The following is a 21,336-nucleotide window of genomic DNA, read 5'->3' on the forward strand; positions in this document are numbered from 1 at the left end:
CCAATCATACTGCATCTGTGTTGGAATGTACATGGATTGGATGTTTGTAAAAATGTTACATAAATTGTATGTTGTGTATGTCAATGTGTGTGCATTTGTGAGCGTGTGTGTGTGTCTGTGTGTGCATCTACTTAAGACTGGAGGTCTGTTGAGATTTGAGTTCCTAATTGTGTTACAAGAGTTAAGGAAACATTTTTTACAAGCCATATCAGCTTTCCTTTATCAGGAACTATAACCTGCAGCCATATTAATATAAAAAAATGATATGACAAAGTTATATTATTATATATTATGAGCGTCAATCTCTTACAGATAATAGACCAAAAATGAACAGGAAATAAAAACAAACAGAAGGCAACTGAAACCACATAAAACCCATGTATTTTCCTCCTCCAAACATCCAGAAATAACACTTTCTTGGAATTCTAGCCAGCCTGCCACTTGAGTTCTGTATGATTGCAGGGGTCAGTGTACAGTGACAGAAGTACCTATTCTAGGCCAGTAACTGCCTTTCCCAGGAAGAGCTGGAGACAAGGGGTATACAAGAGCAGCAGCTCCAATGACTGGATGGGTCTATTTTCTCCTCTGACGACCTCAATGAGCTGTCAGCATGTCAGTTAATCAGTCAGAATGTCAGCCAGTCAGTCAGCATGTCAGCCAGTCAGTCAGCATATCAGCCAGTCAGTCAGTCAGCATGTCACTCCTCAGTCACAGAAATACTCCAACCCCCGAAAGACAGTGGAGAAACCTTGACCCACTTGTATTGACGTAGAGAGCATGTGCCATCCCTGTGGTACAGATCGATCTGTGACTTGTCATTGTGAGTGAAGAGGGAAGTTAAGGTTGTGAAAACAAAATGCTTGTCAGGAGCCAGTGTTTTTACCCTGATGTTTGGCGGGGGAAACATGTATCAACACACTTCTGTTCGTGAGTGGGAGAAGACCTGCCATCTCAATGCATAACCACATTCATCCTCCTTTACTGTAACTCTGGGGTACAGATGGATCAGTTGTCTTGTTTAAATGACTATTTTCTGCAATGAGCAGTACAAAATAGTTTCAGAATAGCAAGGGGCGTGTTACCAGGTGGAAGCAGTGATTTTGCTGCAGGATCTATTTGCACAACTGAACTACAGGTTGTGCAGTATGTTCAGGGAATTGGACTCCCATCTCAGAAACATAATCCTTAAAAAATACACCACACTCAGTCAAAGCAATGTATTGGTCTTCAAGGAATCACTTTAAATAATTGGAGAAAGCCAGATGAAGAACAGAAGTGCAGAATCACTCAGCCCCATCATCCGCTATTTGTTTTGGGTTGTTGTGCATAACTAATTAATCCACAAAGTTTCCTAAAGCCTCTTTTTATTAACCAAGGGATTTTTTATAATACCATTTGATCAAATAGCCCTCCAAACGCCCAGGAATGGGCAGTCTGTGAGAGCCCAGTGGGATTCCGTTTGTGAAAAGACTTGGACCATAAACGCGAGTTCTGCTTGGGCACACTGTAGGAGTTGTGAGGGAGGCGGGGGAGGATTTAGGGAGGGATGCAAGCTGGAGATGCCACCTGTCCAGTCTCCACAGCCCCTTCGGACTCCCACTGTCCCTCTCTGTTCCAGAAGGCAGGCCAGTACTGGCAACCCAAATGGACAGAGGGTGTGAGGGAGTCTGAGACTAGAAAAGGCAAAGGCAGAGGGGAACAGTTTGTGCCAGAATATGGTTTAGCACTGCCAACTCCAGACACATTGCCCCAGACGGCGTTCGATCCCCGGATACTCCATGAAGCCTGTCACTTTCACCTCTACATTTCCCCTCACAGCAGTTTCAAAAATACAGCTCTTAAAATATGAGAGGAAGAGGAGGAGAACAGTTCACAACTACAGTAGGTGCTGACAAGGTGTGAGACCCTTTGGCATCTGGTACAGTACAGTACTCTAGTGCTGCAGCTTAAGTTGGTCTATTGTACTCCATCTACCACTGGGTAGTTCACTACAGATTCAGTTACCTGTAAACTATTATGGATTGAGAATTGTGCTAATGAAAAGTTGAATGTCTTCTGTGCTTTATGCCTTTCACAGTAAGCCATATAACTCATGCTCATAACTCATTTCTCTTCGATACAGTTGGTTTGGTGGGCCCATTCATCGGATGAAAAATATTGAAGGGGATATTGAAAAACTATAGTATATTTTAGGATGCTAAATCAAGGTTTCAAAAGGTCCAGATAAAACTGATAGGAAATACAGTATGCCCACATGTTGACTGTAAAGACTCCACAAGTAGAAGTAATTAAAAGAACACAGCAGTCCTACATGGTAATGAGTGTTAGTGATTAACAATGTGATTAGCCAGTTCCACATGGGATTTGACATCCAAATGAACATATTTTATCAAAGCTAAATTACAGATTCGAAACACTGAATATACACTATAGTGAAACGTGGGGGGAAGGCTACCTGTTTTGATTATGAAAATATAATAATAGACATAGGAAAAATTACAGTTATCCATTTTCTTCACAAGATTAAGAAAATGACGTAAGGATCTGGTTGAATGTCAAAAGTTATTTTTAATCGACTTCAAGCAAAACATTCAAAAGCAAAGTTGCAGTCATTTTCTTGACCTGATCCCATTCCAGGGGGAACTATTTGTAATAATTACCAGTCATGTCAATACTTAACCAAGGAAAACTGATTATTGTCTCAGAAACTTGGTTATACCTCCAATATATTGGCAGTTATAGTGATCAATATGGCTTCTCCTGAATATAAAAGCACTTCAAGGGGCTCCATGAGCTAAAAAAAAGATAGCATATTGATTTGCTTTTCATGTAAATCTTCCCAAACAGATCTTAAAGGTCATTCTGACTGTTAGAGAAGCTAAGAGTGGCTTCAGAAGAAAGACCAGGGAGTCCAGGTCTATGGAAAATATATGTGCGCCTTCTGCGAATGTCACCGCTTATTTAAATTTTTTCTTTATTTCACCTTTATTTAACCAGGTAGGCAAGTTGAGAACAAGTTCTCATTTACAATTGCGACCTGGCCAAGATAAAGCAAAGCAGTTCGACACATACAACAACACAGAGTTACACATGGAGTAAAACAAACATACAGTCAATAATACAGTAGAAAAATAAGTCTATATACAATGTGAGCAAATGAGGTGAGATAAGGGAGTTAAGGCAAAAAAGGCCATGGTGGCAAAGTAAATACAATATAGCAATTAAAACACTGGAATGGTAGATTTGCAGTGGAAGAATGTGCAAAGTAGAAATAGAAATAATGGGGTGCAAAGGAGCAAAATAAATAAATAAATACAGTAGGGGAAGAGGGTAGTTGTTTGGGCTAAATTATAGATGGGCTATGTACAGGTGCAGTAATCTGTGAGCTGTTCTGACAGCTGGTGCTTAAAGCTAGTGAGGGAGATAAGTGTTTCCAGTTTCAGAGATTTTTGTAGTTTGTTCCAGTCATTGGCAGCAGAGAACTGGAAGGAGAGGCGGCCAAAGGAGGAATTGGTTTTGGGGGTGACCAGAGAGATATACCTGCTGGAGCGCGTGCTACAGGTGGGTGCTGCTATGGTGACCAGCGAGCTGAGATAAGGGGGGACTTTACCTAGCAGGGTCTTGTAGATGACCTGGAGCCAGTGGGTTTGGCGACGAGTATGAAGCGAGGGCCAGCCAACGAGAGCGTACAGGTCGTAGTGGTGGGTAGTATATGGAGCATTGGTGACAAAACAGATGGCACTGTGATAGACTGCATCCAATTTATTGAGTAGAGTATTGGAGGCTATTTTGTAAATGACATCGCCGAAGTCGAGGATCGCTAGTATGGTCAGTTTTACGAGGATATGTTTGGCAGCATGAGTGAAGGATGCTTTGTTGTGAAATAGGAAGCCAATTCTTGATTTAACTTTGGATTGGAGATGTTTGATGTGAGTCTGGAAGGAGAGTTTACAGTCTAACCAGACACCTAGGTATTTGTAGTTGTCCACATATTCTAAGTCAGAACCGTCCAGAGTAGTGATGCTGGACGGGCGGGCAGGTGCAGGCAGCGATCGGTTGAATAGCATGCATTTAGTTTTACTTGTATTTAAGAGCAGTTGGAGGCCACGGAAGGAGAGTTGTATGGCATTGAAGCTCATCTGGAGGGTTGTTAACACAGTGTCCAAAGAAGGGCCAGAAGTATACAGAATGGTGTCGTCTGCATAGAGGTGGATCAGAGACTCACCAGCAGCAAGAGCGACATCATTGATGTATACAGAGAAGAGAGTCGGCCCAAGAATTTAACCCTGTGGCACCCCCATAGAGACTGCCAGAGGCCCGGACAACAGGCCCTCCGATTTGACACACTGAACTCTATCTGAGAAGCAGTTGGTGAACCAGGCGAGGCAATCATTTGAGAAACCAAAGCTATCAAGTCTGCCGATGAGGATGTGGTGATTGACAGAGTCGAAAGCCTTGGCCAGGTCAATGAATACGGCTGCACAGTATTGTTTCTTATCGATGGCGGTTAAGATATCGTTTAGGACCTTGAGCGTGGCTGAGGTGCACCCATGACCAGCTCTGAAACCAGATTGCATAGCGGAGAAGGTGCGGTGGGATTCGAAATGGTCGGTAATCTGTTTGTTGACTTGGCTTTCGAAGACCTTAGAAAGGCAGGGTAGGATAGATATAGGTCTGTAGCAGTTTGCGTCAAGAGTGTCCCCCCCTTTGAAGAGGGGGATGACCGCAGCTGCTTTCCAATCTTTGGGAATCTCAGACGACACGAAAGAGAGGTTGAACAGGCTAGTAATAGGGGTTGCAACAATTTCGGGAGATAATTTTAGAAAGAAAGGGTCCAAATTGTCTAGCCCGGCTGATTTGTAGGGGTCCAGATTTTGCAGCTCTTTCAGAACATCAGCTGACTGGATTTGGGAGAAGGAGAAATGGGGAAGGCTTGGGCGAGTTTCTGTGCGAGGTGCAGTGCTGTTGACCGGGGTAGGGGTAGCCAGGTGGAAAGCATGGCCAGCCGTAGAAAAATGCTTATTGAAATTCTCAATTATAGTGGATTTATCTGTGGTGACAGAGTTTCCTATCCTCAGTGCAGTGGGCAGCTGGGAGGAGGTGTTCATATTCTCCATGGACTTTACAGTGTCCCAGAACTTTTTTGAGTTTGTGTTGCAGGAAGCAAATTTCTGCTTGAAAAAGCTAGCCTTGGCTTTTCTAACTGCCTGTGTATATTGGTTTCTAACTTCCCTGAAAAGTTGCATATCACGGGGGCTGTTCAATGCTAATGCCGAACGCCATAGGATGTTTTTGTGTTGGTTAAGGGCAGTCAGGTCTGGAGAGAACCATGGGCTATATCTGTTCCTGGTTCTAAATTTCTTGAATGGGGCATGCTTATTTAACTTCTTTGGGGTACCCCCGCTTCTTCTCAATTTCCGCCTAAAGACATACCCTAATCTAACTGCCTGTAGCTCAGGCCCAGGAGCAAGGATAATTCATATTCTTGGTATCATTTGAAAGGAAACACTCTGAATGTTGTGGAAATGTGAATTGAATGTAGGAGAATATAACACAATAGATCTGGTAGAAGAAAATACAAGGACGGCGCCTCGTACTTCCGGCGCCGACCAAGATGGCCGCCTCGCTTCGCGTTCCTTGGAAAATATGCAGTATTTTGTTTTTTTATGTGTTATTCCTTACATTGGTACCCCAGGTAATCTTAGGTTTCATTACATACAGTCGGGAGGAACTACTGAATATAAGAGCAACGTCAACTCACCATCGTTCCAACCAGGAATATGACTTTCCCGAAACGGATCCAGTGTTTTGCCTTCCACCCAATACAATGGATCTGATCCCAGCCGGCGACCCTATGCGACGCCGTAAAAGGGGCAAACGTAGCGGTCTCCTGGTCAGGCTTCGGAGACGGGCACATCGCGCTCCACTCCCTAGCATACTACTCGCCAATGTCCAGTCTCTTGACAATAAGGTTGATGAAATCCGAGCACGGGTAACATTCCAGAGGGACATCAGAGATTGTAAGGTTCTCTGCTTCACGGAAACATGGCTAACTCAAGAGACGCTAACGGAGTCGGTGCAGCCAGCTGGTTTCTTCACGCATCGCGCCGACAGAAACATACATCTTTCTGGTAAGAAGAGGAGCGGGGGGGTATGCCTTATGATTAACGAGACGTGGTGTGATCATAACAACATACAGGAACTCAAGTCATTCTGTTCACCTGATCTAGAACTCCTCACAATCAAATGTCGACCGCATTATCTACCAAGGGAATTCTCTTCGATTATAATCACAGCCGTATATATTCCCCCCCAAGCAGACACAACGATGGCCCTGAACGAACTTTATCTGACCCCTCTCCTGTACTCCCTGTTCACCCACGACTGCATGGCCATGCACGCCTCCAACTCAATCATCAAGTTTGCGGATGACACTACAGTGGTAGCTTGATTACCAACAACGACGAGACGGCCTACAGGGAGGAGGTGAGGGCCCTCGGAGTGTGGTGTCAGGAAAATAACCTCACACTCAACGTCAACAAAACAAAGGAGATGATTGTGGACTTCAGGAAACAGCAGAGGGAGCACCCCCCTATCCACATCGACGGGTCAGTAGTGGAGAAGGTGGAAAGTTTTAAGTTCCTCGGTGTACACATCACGGACAAACTGAATTGGTCCACCCACACAGACAGCGTTGTGAAGAAGGCGCAGCAGCGCCTCTTCAACCTCAGGAGGCTGAAGAAATTCGGCTTGTCACCAAAAGCACTCACAAACTTCTACAGATGCACAATCGAGAGCATCCTGTCGGGCTGTATCACCGCCTGGTACGGCAACTGCTCCGCCCACAACCGTAAGGCTCTCCAGAGGGTAGTGAGGTCTGCACAACGCATCACCGGGGGCAAACTACCTGCCCTCCAGGACACCTACACCACCCGATGTCACAGGAAGGCCATAAAGATCATCAAGGACAACAACCACCCAAGCCACTGCCTGTTCACCCCGCTATCATCCAGAAGGCAAGGTCAGTACAGGTGCATCAAAGCAGGGACCGAGAGACTGAAAAACAGCTTCTATCTCAAGGCCATCAGACTGTTAAACAGCCACCACTAACATTTAGCGGCCGCTCCCAACATACTGACTCAACTCCAGCCACTTTAATAATGGGAATTGATGGAAATTATGTAAAAATGTACCACTAGCCACTTTAAACAATGCCACTTAATATAATGTTTACATACCCTACATTACTCATCTCATATGTATATGTATATACTGTACTCTATATCATCTACTGCATCTTGCCTGTGCCGTTCTGTACCATCACTCATTCATATATCTTTATGTACATATTCTTTATCCCTTTACACTTGTGTGTATAAGGTAGTAGTTGTGGAATTGTTAGGTTAGATTACTTGTTGGTTATTTCATTGTCGGAACTAGAAGCACAAGCATTTCGCTACACTCGCATTAACATCTGCTAACCATGTGTATGTGACAAATAAAATTTGATTTGATTTGATTTGAAATAAACATACGTGTTCTGTTTTTTATTGTTGCTGCATCATCTTTCAAATGACCAAGAACAGCCAAACATACAGATAGGATGCTGTGGACAATTTGAATGAAGAACATAAGATGGCAACAATAGCTGAGCAAAGTTTTAGACAGATAACTTCAAAAATGAGCGAGCTACATGACATTGAGCATGAAGTCACGCAGGTGTCCCACACAAATGTACCCAAATGTACCCAAGTGGCCGAATTGGTACAGTGATACATTTGGAAGGAAATAACTATATACAAAATACATAAATGCTATTCTAACACACACCAACAAAATAAATATATATATATATATATATATATATATATATATATATATATATGAAAATAATAATAAAATAAATGAATAATAATAAACAAACAAATAACAAGGGTAACTATTTACACATTTTCTATTTACAATATTGTATATTTTATAAATAAATAAATAGATAAATATTGTGAAGACCCTCAGTCCTCTACACAATATTGTGCTGCTGGTGCCATGGCCCATAGCAGTCTCTTTCTGCTGTAAAGCAGAGGCTTACTGAACAGGTGGTGCAGGTGATGGGGCATTTCCTGTGACAAAGGGCAAAACGTCTCCTCCCCACTGGGCCCTTTTTGCCCTGAGGCACATTCATGCCTGCAGAGATGAATCTGGGCAGGTGAACACCACTGGTTGACGGAGCAGAAGGTGCTGCAGTGGACTTGCTGTAGCTAGCAAGCTCTTGGATGAGCAGCTCCCTGAAGGCTAGCTGTGAGATGGGGGGGCTGTCTCTATCAATTTCCTCTATAATTTGGGTTAAATCTGTATACCTAGACTTTGTTTTAGCTTTTCCTGATTTATTCACCATAATTTAAATATATAAACTTGTTGAAAATGCTATTGAATATGTACTACTATGCATAACACTCGTGGCTCCGTCAAGTAGGATTTGCAATGGCGAATGAACCTCTTTTACGCCAGAGTTTACGACAAAGGCTGGTCTTCAAACATATAACCATTACATATTGTCGTTTACCTCAGCTCATTGGCTATCCTCAAAGCTAGATTTCAAGATGATCAGTGGTCATTGGGCCAAAATACAGTCAATCAACGATAGACCGGTCCTACCATTGGTGCGCAATGAGGTCATTGATTGGTGTCTTCAAATCGGTTTGTTTCGGTCAATACGTCCCGGGAAAAGAGCCATCATGTATGGTTGTGTTAGTAACAACCAGAGGATTGCAATGAAACCAACCATGACTGGATAAACATTTGTTTAGTGTGTGTAATTACCATGAATGCTTCGTCCAAAGTTGAATGAGAGGGAAATCACAACGCAACCGGTTTACAAATGTTTCGTGTTAGGCTATAAAAATGTATTTTATCAAACAAAACAAACATTCACTGTGCAGTTAGGACACTTGGCATTGCCACCAGAGGAAGATCTTCAATGGTAAGCGATTTATTTTATTGTTATTTCTGACTTTCGTGACGCTAATGCTTGGTTGGAAAATGCTAGAAATACTTGTGTATGTGGGGCGCCGTCCTCAGAAAATCGCATGTTTGCTTTTGCAGTAAACCTTTTTGAAATCTGACACAGCGGCTGGATTAATAAGACATTCATCTTTTAAATGATGTAAGATACATGTATTTACAAGAATGTTTAATGCAACGAATGGTGTATTTAAAATGTTAGCTCTCTGCAGTTTCACCGGATGTTGGCCTGGTGGGACGTTAGCGTCTCACCTACCCTAGAGAAGTTAAGATGGTGAGGAAGGCATTTAAAAAAAAAAAACAGGCATCCTCTACTGACGGGATGAGGTCAATATCCTTCCAGGATACCCGGGCCAGGTCGATTAGAAAGGCCTGCTCGCTGAAATGTTTCAGGGAGCGTTTGACAGTGATGAGTGGAGGTCGTTTGACCGCTGACCCATTACGGCTGCAGGCAATGAGGCAGTGATCGCTGAGATCTTGGTTGAAAACAGCAGAGGTGTATTTAGAGGGCAAGTTGGTTAAGATGATATCTATGATGGTGCCCGTGTTTACGGCTTTGGGGTGGTACCTGGTAGGTTCATTGATAATTTGTGTGAGATTGAGGGCATCAAGCTTAGATTGTAGGATGGCTGGGGTGTTAAGCATGTCCCAGTTTAGGTTACCTAGCAGCATGAGCTCTGAAGATAGATGGGGGGCAATCAGTTCACATATGGTGTCCAGAGCACAGCTGGTGGCAGAGGGTGGTCTATAGCAGGCGGCAACGGTGAGAGACCTGTTTATAGAGAGGTGGATTTTTAAAAGTAGAAGTTCAAATTGTTTGGGTACAGACCTGGATAGTAGGACAGAACTCTGCAGGCTCTCTCTGCAGTAGATTGCAACACCGCCCCTTTTGGCCGTTCTATCTTGTCTGAAAATGTTGTAGTTAGGGATGGAGATTTCAGAATTTTTGGTGGTCTTCCTAAGCCAGGATTCAGACACGGCTAGGACATCCGGGTTGGCAGAGTGTGCTAAAGCAGTGAATAAAACAAACTTAGGGAGGAGGCTTCTAATGTTAACATGCATGAAACCAAGGCTATTACGGTTACAGAAGTCATCAAAAGAGAGCGCCTGGGGAATAGGAGTGGAGCTAGGCACTGCAGGGCCTGGATTCACCTCTACATCACCAGAGGAACAGAGGAGGAGTAGGACAAGGGTACGGCTAAAATCTATGAGAATTGGTCGTCTAGGACGTCTGGAACAGAGAGTAAAAGGAGCAGGTTTCTGGGGGCGATAAAATAGCTTCAAGGTATAATGTACAGACAAAGGTATGGTAGGATGTGAATACAGTGGAGGTAAACCTAGGCATTGAGTGATAATGAGAGAGATATTGTCTCTAGAAACATCATTGAAACCAGGTGATGTCATCGCATGTGTGGGTGGTGGAACTGAAAGGTTGGATAAGGTATAATGAGCAGGGCTAGAGGCTCTACAGTGAAATAAGCCAATAAACACTAACCAGAACAGCAATGGACAAGGCATATTGACATTAAGGAGAGGCATGCTTAGCCGAGTGATCATAAGGGTCCAGTGAGTAGTGAGGTTGGTTGTGGTCACGGCGATTCAGACAGCTAGCCGGGCCATGGGTAGCAAGCTGGCAGAGGATGGAGGTCTGTTTTTAGCCACCTCGTGCGTTTCCGTCGGTAGATTAGTGGGGTTCAGTGTGGTAGAGGGGAACAATCCAATTGGCAAAATAGATATAGTTATAGTGACCCAAGAAAATAGTCCGATAGACCTATTCAGATAGCAGCCGATAAGACAACTAACGATTAGCGGGCCGCAGATGGGCGTTCAGGTTACGTCGCGACGGAGGGGCCATTTGGATAACTCCATCGGGCAGATAACGTCGGTAGTCCAGTCGTGAAGGCCCGGTGGGGCTCCGTATCGGCAGTAAAACGGGTCCGGATAGGTGATTGTAGCCCAGGAGTGGCTGATGGAACTCTTCAGCTGGCTAGCTATAATTGATGTTTGCTCCGAGACCGACGTAAGCCAATAGTCACTCGGATAGCAGCTAGCTAGCTGCAAGATCCAGGTGTAAATGTCCAGAGTGTAACGGACGTCGTTGGGAGAAGGAGAAGAGGACCAAGGTGCAGCGTGGTAAGTGTTCATATTTTAAATCAAATAAACTGAACACTAAACAAAACAACAAAAGACGACAAACGAACAGTTCTGTAAGGTGACGACACACACTAAACAGAAAATAATCACCCACAACTCAGTGGGAAAACAGGCTACCTAAATATGGTTCTCAATTAGAGACAACGATAGACAGCTGCCTCTGAGAACCACACACGGCCAAACACAAAGAAATAGACAACATAGACATACAAATATAGAATGCCCACCCACATCACAACCTGACCAAACAAAAAATAGAAACATACAAAGCAATCTATGGTCAGGGCGTGACACTGAGCTTGCGGTAGAAATCCGGGGATATGGAGAGAAAATAGGTCCGGTATGCTCTGGTCTGAGTCGCGTTGTACAAAACTGGCGATAGCTTTTCGAGCTAAAGGATAGCTGATGACCGCCAACCGTGGTTAGCTGAATACTAACGTTAGCCAGTGAACTGGCTAGCTTCTGGCTAGCTTCTGTTGTGGATTTCAGATTTGAGGTGAATAATATTTATTTATTTTTTTAATTGGTGAGGCGGGTTGCAGGAGTGTTTTAAAGTTGAGTTTTTAGAAGAAAAAAATAATATATATAAAAAGATATGCGAAGAAAATATGTAAATATATATATACACGGGACACGACAAGACGAGGACATATGACGTCTGACTGCTATGCCATCTTGGAATTAAAAAGATAGAAGCAAGTCCGCAGAGGCGTAGCGCAGTTTTGTGCGGCGCTCGCAAAAAAAAATATGACTATTAATTTTTTTTTTGGATCTTTTCCTTTGCCATGGGGCAGAGAGAAAAATTTGCCATTTTATAGCTAATCTCATGCTATTTTACGTATTTTCCCATGAGGCTGAGAGAAAATACTTGCCTGGCTACCCAAAGTTCTTGCTCCGGCCAAACGCTACGCCACGCCCACGGACGTTAGCTTCTTCTCCGCAATGAGTCTGGTTCTGAGTACCTCCCTGACGATTTCTAGAATGCAAACACATTCTAACCGTTCTGATTGGTCCCAGAAACCGATGGGTTGTGCCAGACCAATAACACACGTGGGTAAAGCGGCCTTTTGAAAATGTGTCATTGGCTTACTCTGATTGGTTAGAGATGATCCAATTGCTCATACTTTTGTTTTGTACAACACCCCTCATTTTGACATCACCACAAACAACTGCAATGTTGGCAGTCTCAGACTGAAGTATGTAGTGAACATAGAGTTACGTAAGAATTCAGTTTGAGTCGTAAGGCATAGAAAATGTTGCCGTTTTAGAGCTAATTTCCATCTAATCTTCACATTTTGCCATGAGGCTGAGAGAAAATGTAGCAGTTTTAAAGATAATTTCCTGTAATTCCCCCTAAAAATCATGGCTTGTGAAGTTTTCATATGCTATCTGGGGGGCCGAACTCCCCCCTCCCCAATAATAATAATAATTGAATAGATCTTGCAGGGGCTGCGGGGGTTTGTGCTATGCCAGTGAGGGTCTGGGTATAAATATATGCTACTGTGTGTGACGGTTTTATAAGTATACCTGTGAGAGACTGGGGCACTATATGTAACACTGTAAATTGTCTTTGTGTAAGTGTTTGTGAGAAAGTGCACATACGCAGGACTCTCCAACTACATGCAGTGAATATGTTTTGTGGTTACGGGAGAGTACAAGGCAACTGCACTGCACCTATCAGAGCAATACTCTGAGACATGTAAGACATTGTGACCCAGGGTGCATGTTAGAAAAAATCTGTCGATGTGCTCTTGAGCAAGGCACTTAACCCTAATTTGCTCCAGGGGCGCCATACTACTATGGCTGACCCTGTACAACAACACGTGTATTGTTCAACACGTGTATTGTTGTGTTTTTTCCTTTTATACCATATCGTACGGGAGTCTTCCCTCCCCTCCTTACCACTCCCCACCTACCTGGTGTCAGCAAGATGACCGAGGTGACGATCAGGGAGCAGATGACCAGAATGACCAACAGGGCGATCGCAATTCCCTTCCAGTTCCTCTGAGGAGGGTTACTCCCCACCAGCTCCTGGTCAGACAAAACAGACAGAGAGAAACACACGGTCAGAAAGAGAAAGAGAGGAGATAGAAAATCAGGAAAGGAGAGTGAACAAGGTGAGTGAACAAGAGAAAGGTTGTGGAGAGGAAGAGAAGCAAAGGGAGAAAGAAATGAGAAGTGGGTAAGGGAGAGAGATAATGGAGTGATACTGTCTATTAGTATAAATAGTAGGGGGGAAGAGGAAGTGAGAAAAATTTACACAAATAACTAATAAAAGAGAATGGAAGGAAGGAGGGAGGGAGGGAGGGGGAGAGAAAGGTGGATAACTAAAATGGATGGGTCAGTCAAGGACAAGTGTGGACTACGGAAACACCACAAATTCTCAAGTAGAATCGCCATGAGCAAAAGCCAGGAGGAGGAATGGAGGAGATGTGTGTGTGTGGGGGGTTCTCAATGAGGCAAGGTGTCAGCGGCCATCACTGGCAAACGAATGTGACAGATAAAAAATGAGCTTTCGGAATATTGGTAACTTTGGTGGGTGAACGCCGTCAAGAGGCTTTTTGTTCGAAAAATGATTTCAAATTATGGTGCAACCTTGAGCCATGTTTTGGGAGAAAACAAATGAATTATATATTCAAGGTTTAATATTGTCTTAAGTGCAAAATAAAATGTTAAAGTATCAATTTGACAAACGGTCCCTGCTGGGTATGGAGTGAGTGGAATGAGAAAAGGGTTTTCAGCCTTCCCCTTTTTGCACCAATAATAATCCTTATTATTGATGATTTTTGAAAAAAATGATTATGCCAGTACAATTATGATTGATAGTGGTAGCACTGAATAGATCTGTCCTCATACATTTATTGAGGCTTATACCTGAACAACAGCAGCAACATCAACAACAACATGAAACATTGGCTTACATCAAAAAAATCTGAAACAAAGATTAAAAGAAAGTTGGACATTTCTATAGTTCAAGTCCAATAAACAAAAACAACCAAGCTAGGGGAGTCTTTTAAAAGGTCATTGAAAGCCTAAAACATTAGCTGCATTAATAACTTTCTAATTAGTTTACGGTAGGGGGGGTACAAAGTCCTGAGCAGAGGACGTGCAGAGAGGATCTGTGGCTAAGGTCTTAATCAATAGACCCCCCCCCCACCACCACCACCACCAGACACACACACAAACACACGCTCTGGAACAGAGTGGGCTGGTCTACGAGGTAAGCCTTTTAGTGACCTCTTTCCCTCCTTAATTGAATGGAGTGGCAGACATCATTAGCCTGGAGAGAAGAGGAACAGCAGGGGGCTTTTTACCACACCACCCATTACACACACTCATTAAAACCAGCAACCTGTTTTCCCACAATCCCCGGTGGCACTCTGGCGAAACGGGGGTGCTTTCGCAGGGGTCACTGCCGAGGGCTCGTCACGCCAGGCGGGAGGAGTTAGTGGACTGCGGTGTAAACAACACGGATTCCACAGAACCACCACAAACACACTACAAGTGCCATACTGTTTTAGTTCTATCCAGCCTGAGTAGACCGCTTTAGGATGTAGATACAGTAGGACGCCAGCCAGACATACTGTATCCCTGCCATTGAGCAATCTCGTTTTATCAACTTTTGCTTAAAAGGACATTATACTCCAAAATGAGTGAAAATGAAATGATGTTGACACCATCTGAAATATAATTTCCACTTTAAAAGCATTATAACCGTAGCCCAACTGATGCAGCATAGTTGAAGCATTGGGTTGCCCACCTGCATTTACCTAATTGAAAAACCCAAATGCTACAAATATACAGTGCATTCGGAAGTATTCAGACACCTTGAATTTTCCACATTTTGTTACGTTACAGCCTTATTCTAAAATTGATTAAATAGGTTTTTCCCCTCATCAATAACCCATAATGACAACGCAAAAAATGTTTTTTAGGACATTTAGCAAATGTATTAAATAAAAATCTGAAATATAACATTTACATAAGTATTCAGATCCTTTACTCAGTGCTTTGTTGCAGCACCTTTGGCAGTGATTACAGCCTCGAGTGTTTCCGGTGATTTGGAAAGGCACACACACTTGTCTATATAAGGTCCTACAGTTGACAGTGCATGTCAGAGCAAAAACCAAGCCATGAGGTCAAAGGAATTGTTCGTAGAGCTCCGAGACAGGATTGTGTCGAGGCACAGATCTGGGGAAGGGTACCAAAACATGTCTGCAGCATTGAAGGTCCCCAAGAACACAGTGCGCTCCATCATTCTTAAATGGAAGAAGCTTGAAACTCTTCCTAGAGCTGGCCGCCCGGCCAAACTGAGCAGTCGGGGGAGAAGGGCCTTGATCAGGGAGGTGACCAAGAACCCAATGGTCACTCTGACAGAGGTCCAGAGTTCCTCTGTGGAGATGGGAGAACCTTCCAGAAGGACAACCATCACTGCAGGACTCCACCAATCAGGCCTTTATGGTAGAGTGGCCAGATGGAAGCCACTCAGTAAAAGGCACATAGGACTGTCAGACCATGAGAAACAAGATTCTCTAGTCTGATGAAACCAAGATTGAACTCTTCGGCCTGAATGCCAAGTATCACGTCTGGAGGAAACCTGGCACCATCCCTACGGTGAAGCATGGTGGTGGCAGCATCGTGCTGTGGTGATGTTTTTCAGCGGCAGGGACTGGGAGACTAATCAGGATCGAGGGAAAGATGAACGGAGCAAAGTACGGAGAGATCCTTGATGAAAACCTGCTCCAGAGTCCTCAGGACCTCAGACTGGGGTGAAGGTTCACCTTCCAACAGGACAACGACCCCAAGCACACTGCCAAGACAATGCAGGAGTGGCTTCGGGACAAGTCTCTGAATGTCCTTGAGTGGCCCAGCCAGAGCCCAGACTTGAACCCGATCGAACATCTCTGGAGAGACTTGAAAATAGCTGTTCAGCTATGCTCCACATCCAACCTGACAGAGCTTGAGAGGATCTGTGGAGAAGAATGGGAGAAACTCATACCCAAGAAAACTTAAGGCTCTAATCGCTGCCAAAGGTGCTTCAACAAAGTACTGAGTAAAGGGTCTGAATACTTACGTAAATGTGATGTTTCAGTTTTTTATTCTTCATACTAGAGGTCGACCAATTATGATTTTTCAACGCCGATACCGATACCGATTATTGGAGGACAAAAAAAGCCGATACCGATTAATCGGCCGATTTAAAAAAAAATATATATATATATATATATATATCATACACACACACATTTTTGTAATAATGACAATTGCAACAATACTGAATGAACAATGAACACTTTTATTTTAACTTAATATAATACATAAATAAAATCAATTTAGTCTCAAATAACATGAGAACATATGTTAAAACGAACCACCAGCTTTCATCGGTCTTCAATATTCCCAGTTAAGAAGTTTTGGGTTGTAGTACAGAAAGCAGAGCTTGTCTGCATGGTCCCCTGTCAGTCTGCTCCTCCGCGAAACACAGACCTTATTTGAAGTAGATCAAGACATTCTCTATGGAAGACATGAACGGTAAAATAACGAAGGAACCCCTTTCAAGTTCAGCCGCAAGTTATTACAGGAATTATAACGCGTCGACTATTTCTCTCTAAACCATATACCTTTGACTAATCCGGAAACTATCACCTCGAAAACAAAACATTTATTCCGTTCCGTATTTTATCTAACGGGTGGCATCCATGAGTCTAAATATTCCTGTTACATTGCACAACCTTCAATGTTATGTCATAATTACGTAAAATTCTGGCAAATTAGTTCGCAAAGAGCCAGGCGGCCCAAACTGTTGCATATACCCTACCTCTGCGTGCAATGAACGCAAGAGAAATGACACAATTTCACCTGGTTAATATTGCCTGCTAACCTGGATTTCTTTTAGCTAAATATGCAGTTTTAAAAATATATACTTGTGTATTGATTTTAAGAAAGGCATTGATGTTTATGGTTAAGTACACATTGGAGCAATGACAGTCATTGATTGATTGTTTTTTATAAGATAAGTTTAATGCTAGCTAGCAATTTACCTTAGCTTACTGCATTCGCGTAACAGGCAGGCTCCCCGTGGAGTGCAATGTAATCAGGTGTTAGAGCATTGGACTAGTTAACTGTACGGTTGCAAGATTGGATCCCCCGAGCTGACAAGGTTAAAAATCTGTCGTTCTGCCCCTGAACAAGCCAGAACGTTCCTAGGCCGTCATTGAAAATAAGAATGTGTTCTTAACTGACTTGCCTAGTTAAATAAAGATTAAATAAAGGTGTATTTACAAAATAATAATAATAATAATAAATAAAATCGGCAAATCGGTGCCCAAAAATACCGATTTCCGATTGTTATGAAAACTTGAAATTGGCCCCGATTAATCGGCCATTGCGATTAATCGGTCGACCTCTACTTCATACATTTGCAAAAAAGGGGTCTGATTATTTCCGAATTCCGAAAGTATTCAAATCCCTTGACTTTTTCCACTTTACGTGACACGTTACGTTACAGCCTTAATCCATAATGGATTAAATCGTTTTTTTCCACAAAAAAAAATCCACCCCAATCTACACAAAACACCTCATAATGACAAAGCAAAAACCTGTTTTTAGAAATGTATATCTAATTTATATAGGTATTCACACCCCTGAGTCAACACTTTGCGTTTGGCAGCGATTACAGCTGGAAGTCTTTCTGGGTAAGTCTCTAAGAGCTTTACAACCCTTAAATTCATGCTGTAACACAACAAAATGCGGAAAAAGTCAAAGGGTATGAATGCTTTCTGAAGGCACTGTACATACTGTGCTGTTATATACTGTCTATCTTCAAGTAAAGTACAAGCCAACCATTAACTGTCTTCCCATCAATGCGTTCTGACCGATGCCGAGGCGAACACGCCCATACCAGAAACCTTAGAATAACACAGTCCTTTAGCCCTCCACTACACAGCCCATTATCTTTTCTACATATTTTATATCTGGTTTTAGTCGTTTAAATTTGCACTGCAAATATTTTACCATCCTGAATTGCTATTTTTGTATCACATTTTTTGGAGTGGCGGCAAGGATTTAAATATAAGGGAAACCCTGATCGCCCACTGCGTACAGTTAAAGGAGCACTGAGTATGATTTTGCCAATATGAGAGGATAAATATCACACTGTTTTGGAGAACAGATTAGGGAAAGTATTCAGACCCATTGAATTTTTCCATATCTTGTTACGTTACAGCCTTATTCTAAAATGAATGAAATAAAAAAAATCCTCATAAATTTACACACAATACCTCATAATGACAAAGCAAAAACATGTTTTTAGAAATGTTAGCAAATGTATTGAAAATTATATATAGAAGTGTCTTATTTATATATAGGGGAAACCTTGATTGCCCACTGCGTACAGTTAAAGGACCACTGAGGATGATTGTGCCAATATGAGAGGATAAACATCACAATGTTTTGGAGAACAGATTAGGGATTTTACATTAGACCCAATATAATAGACCTGCACTCACCATAACACCGACACAGTAGCATTCAATTGTAACACATCAGGGTTGGCACACACACACACAAAATTATTCATAACACACATGAAGAAAGACACTTAAGTCACAGCAGACTCCACAGCTTTAGACATATTCCTCAAACAGAAGAAAACAACTACTTGATAAGATCTTCACCTCTCAGCTTCAGTAGGCAACAGAGAAGCAGAGAGATCAAAGACCGAGAGAATAAAGGGGGTGCATTCTGGTCTGGGTCATGTTTATCAATTGAGACTTTACCCTGGGCAGTACTGCCGGAGTGCCTGGGCCTTGCTTCACACCAGTAACGAGTGCAGGGCTTCTGCTGTGACAAAGCATGAGTGTTGTATTGTAAACAGCCCGTGGGTAGTCACAGCTGACTAAACAAACATCAATATACAAAAACGCTTGCAGGGCTAGGATGATCCAACACTGCAAGACCATTTGAAGTCTTTTAATTTGAGATAATTATGACTGCGGGATGGAGTCAGTCCCCTAGTACTATTTTTCCATGGATATGCTCTCCCGTGAAAGTCAGAATCAGATGTTTACTGTGTTTAGTAGTACATTTTTTAAAAATACGTTGCCAATTGGTAGAACATGATTGAACTTGCAAATACATTTTAAAGCATATCGCTTTTGCATGCTTGAGTCAACATGTGACTGTCACTAGGTTAAATTGATTTTCGGTGACGAACGATAACACAGCCAAAACGGAGTGACATTTTTAACGGCTAGAAGATATTGGTCAGCCAGGTTATCTGAAAGAAGAAATATATTTCCATCTCTGGTCAGTAGAAAGTTTTTTTTTCTCATACTAATAATTGTACAGCATTTGTGCAATCTAATAAACACCAAATAAACAAGAGGATGTAGAAATACAGACTTCCCAGCATCAGGTACTATGAGCAGCGAACTTCACTGACAGGTTGTAGTTTAATCAATATTCAACCGCCTTGAGAAAGATGTGTTACTCTAGAGAAGAATGCTAGCTACACTGGAACCTCTCCCTCCACATGAACCTGAAATCTCCTATGAAAGCTACTCTGATGCTTCCCAGCCTGTCGACAATATCAGTTCATCTCTGTGTACCTTCCAGCTATATTGAATGAAAGTAGGGGCAGTTTTCAATAATCACTGAATGAATTCTGGTCTGGATTGAGAGTCTGCAATGGTAACGTTCACTGTGCATTAACTCGTGCAGTGAGAGATGGGAGAACAGTGCTGTTCTGGGTATTGTGAAGCCCATCTGATGGAGAATGTTCTCCTGCATTCAAAGCTGCCAGTGTGCCATGGCGTGCATAGCTTCATGAGCTTATTATTCTGAACAGTTGCGATGTCTGAAACTTTGTAGGAGTTGTGTATAGGAGGCTGCATCAATAACGCAAAACCATAAAGTCCTCTTTCCACGGCAGTATTGCCTCAAACTTTGTATTGCCAGTTTTGTAAATTGTATTAGTTTATCCTCTATTTTATTCATGACAATCATTTTATTAATACTGTGGAATTCACCACAGGTTTGGACAAATATATTTCTCCCCCACATATTGTGTAGGGACTACAGAACATGACTTTACACTCAATTTAGAAGAGGCTATACATCAAATTCAGCCCCTGAGGCTCCATATAATATAAAACGGGCTATGTAACCCTAACCCTAACCTAACCCTAACTACTGTGACTGAAATTCAGTGGTGGAAAAAGTACCCAATTGTCATGCTTGAGTAAAAGTAAAGATACCTTAATAGAAATTGACTCAAGTAAAAGTGAAAGTCACCTAATACTTAAGAAAAAGTACATGTATTTGGTTTTAAATATACCTAAGTATCAAAAGTAAAAATACAAATAATTTCAACTTCTTTATATTAAGCAAATCAGAGGCAGTAGGGATGACCACTGATGTTCTCTTGATAAGTGTGTAAATTGGACAATTTTTCTGTCCTGATAAGCATTCAAAATGTAACAAGTACTTTTGGATGTCAGGGAAAATGTATGGAGTAAAAAGTACATTATTTTCTTAAGGAATGTAGTGGAGTAAAAGTTGTCAAAAATATAAATAGTAAAGTACTGATACCCCAAAAAACGAATTAAGTAGTACTTTTAAGTATTTTTACTTAAGTAATTTACACCACTGCTGAAATGCCTTTGCTAAGAAACAGGAAATGTACAGTGTTTCCTTGACATAGTAACAGAGTGGATGCAATAAACAGAAAATACATCAATGCTATTTTCATGTCTTATTATCTTTAATTGTGTCACACACATATGTGTTTATTCAACTGAGTGGGACCTGAACACACCAGTTTCTTTATACATTCAAAGTCGATTTTACACTTGCAGCCTAAGGCTTTGTGATCTCAAAGCATTAAAGAAAGCTTAACTAGCTCGGTCAATTTCCCTATCTAGGGGAGAGGAGGGGCTCAATTTATTCCTGATGCACTCTAATGTGTCTGAAAACGATGTTCAAAGGGTATCGGCCAGGCAGGTCACAAATGCTTGGCAATAACCTACGGAACAGCCTGGGAGGGCCAAGAAAATTATTTTGTGAAGATAAGCCGTCATCCATCTCAAAGAACATGCAATTTGGTGGCAATTTTCCATTTAGTTGGAAAATAAGATCCCACATTAATTTTATGGATTATAC

The 21,336-nt window shown here is 42.2% G+C and overlaps 1 protein-coding gene across 1 annotated transcript in view; it reads right to left on the reverse strand.

Moving 5' to 3' along the window:
- The window catches only part of LOC120051004 (dipeptidyl aminopeptidase-like protein 6), a 134,145-nt gene that overhangs the window by 65,719 nt on the left and 47,090 nt on the right, over positions 1–21,336 (reverse strand). The window contains exon 2 of the mRNA XM_038997574.1: positions 13,092–13,206. Within this exon, the coding sequence (XP_038853502.1) occupies positions 13,092–13,206 (115 nt within the window). The remainder of the gene's footprint in view (positions 1–13,091; positions 13,207–21,336) is intronic.

The sequence above is a fragment of the Salvelinus namaycush genome, chromosome 7, assembly GCF_016432855.1.
Source record: "Salvelinus namaycush isolate Seneca chromosome 7, SaNama_1.0, whole genome shotgun sequence".
NCBI classification, from domain to species: Eukaryota; Metazoa; Chordata; class Actinopteri; order Salmoniformes; family Salmonidae; genus Salvelinus; species Salvelinus namaycush.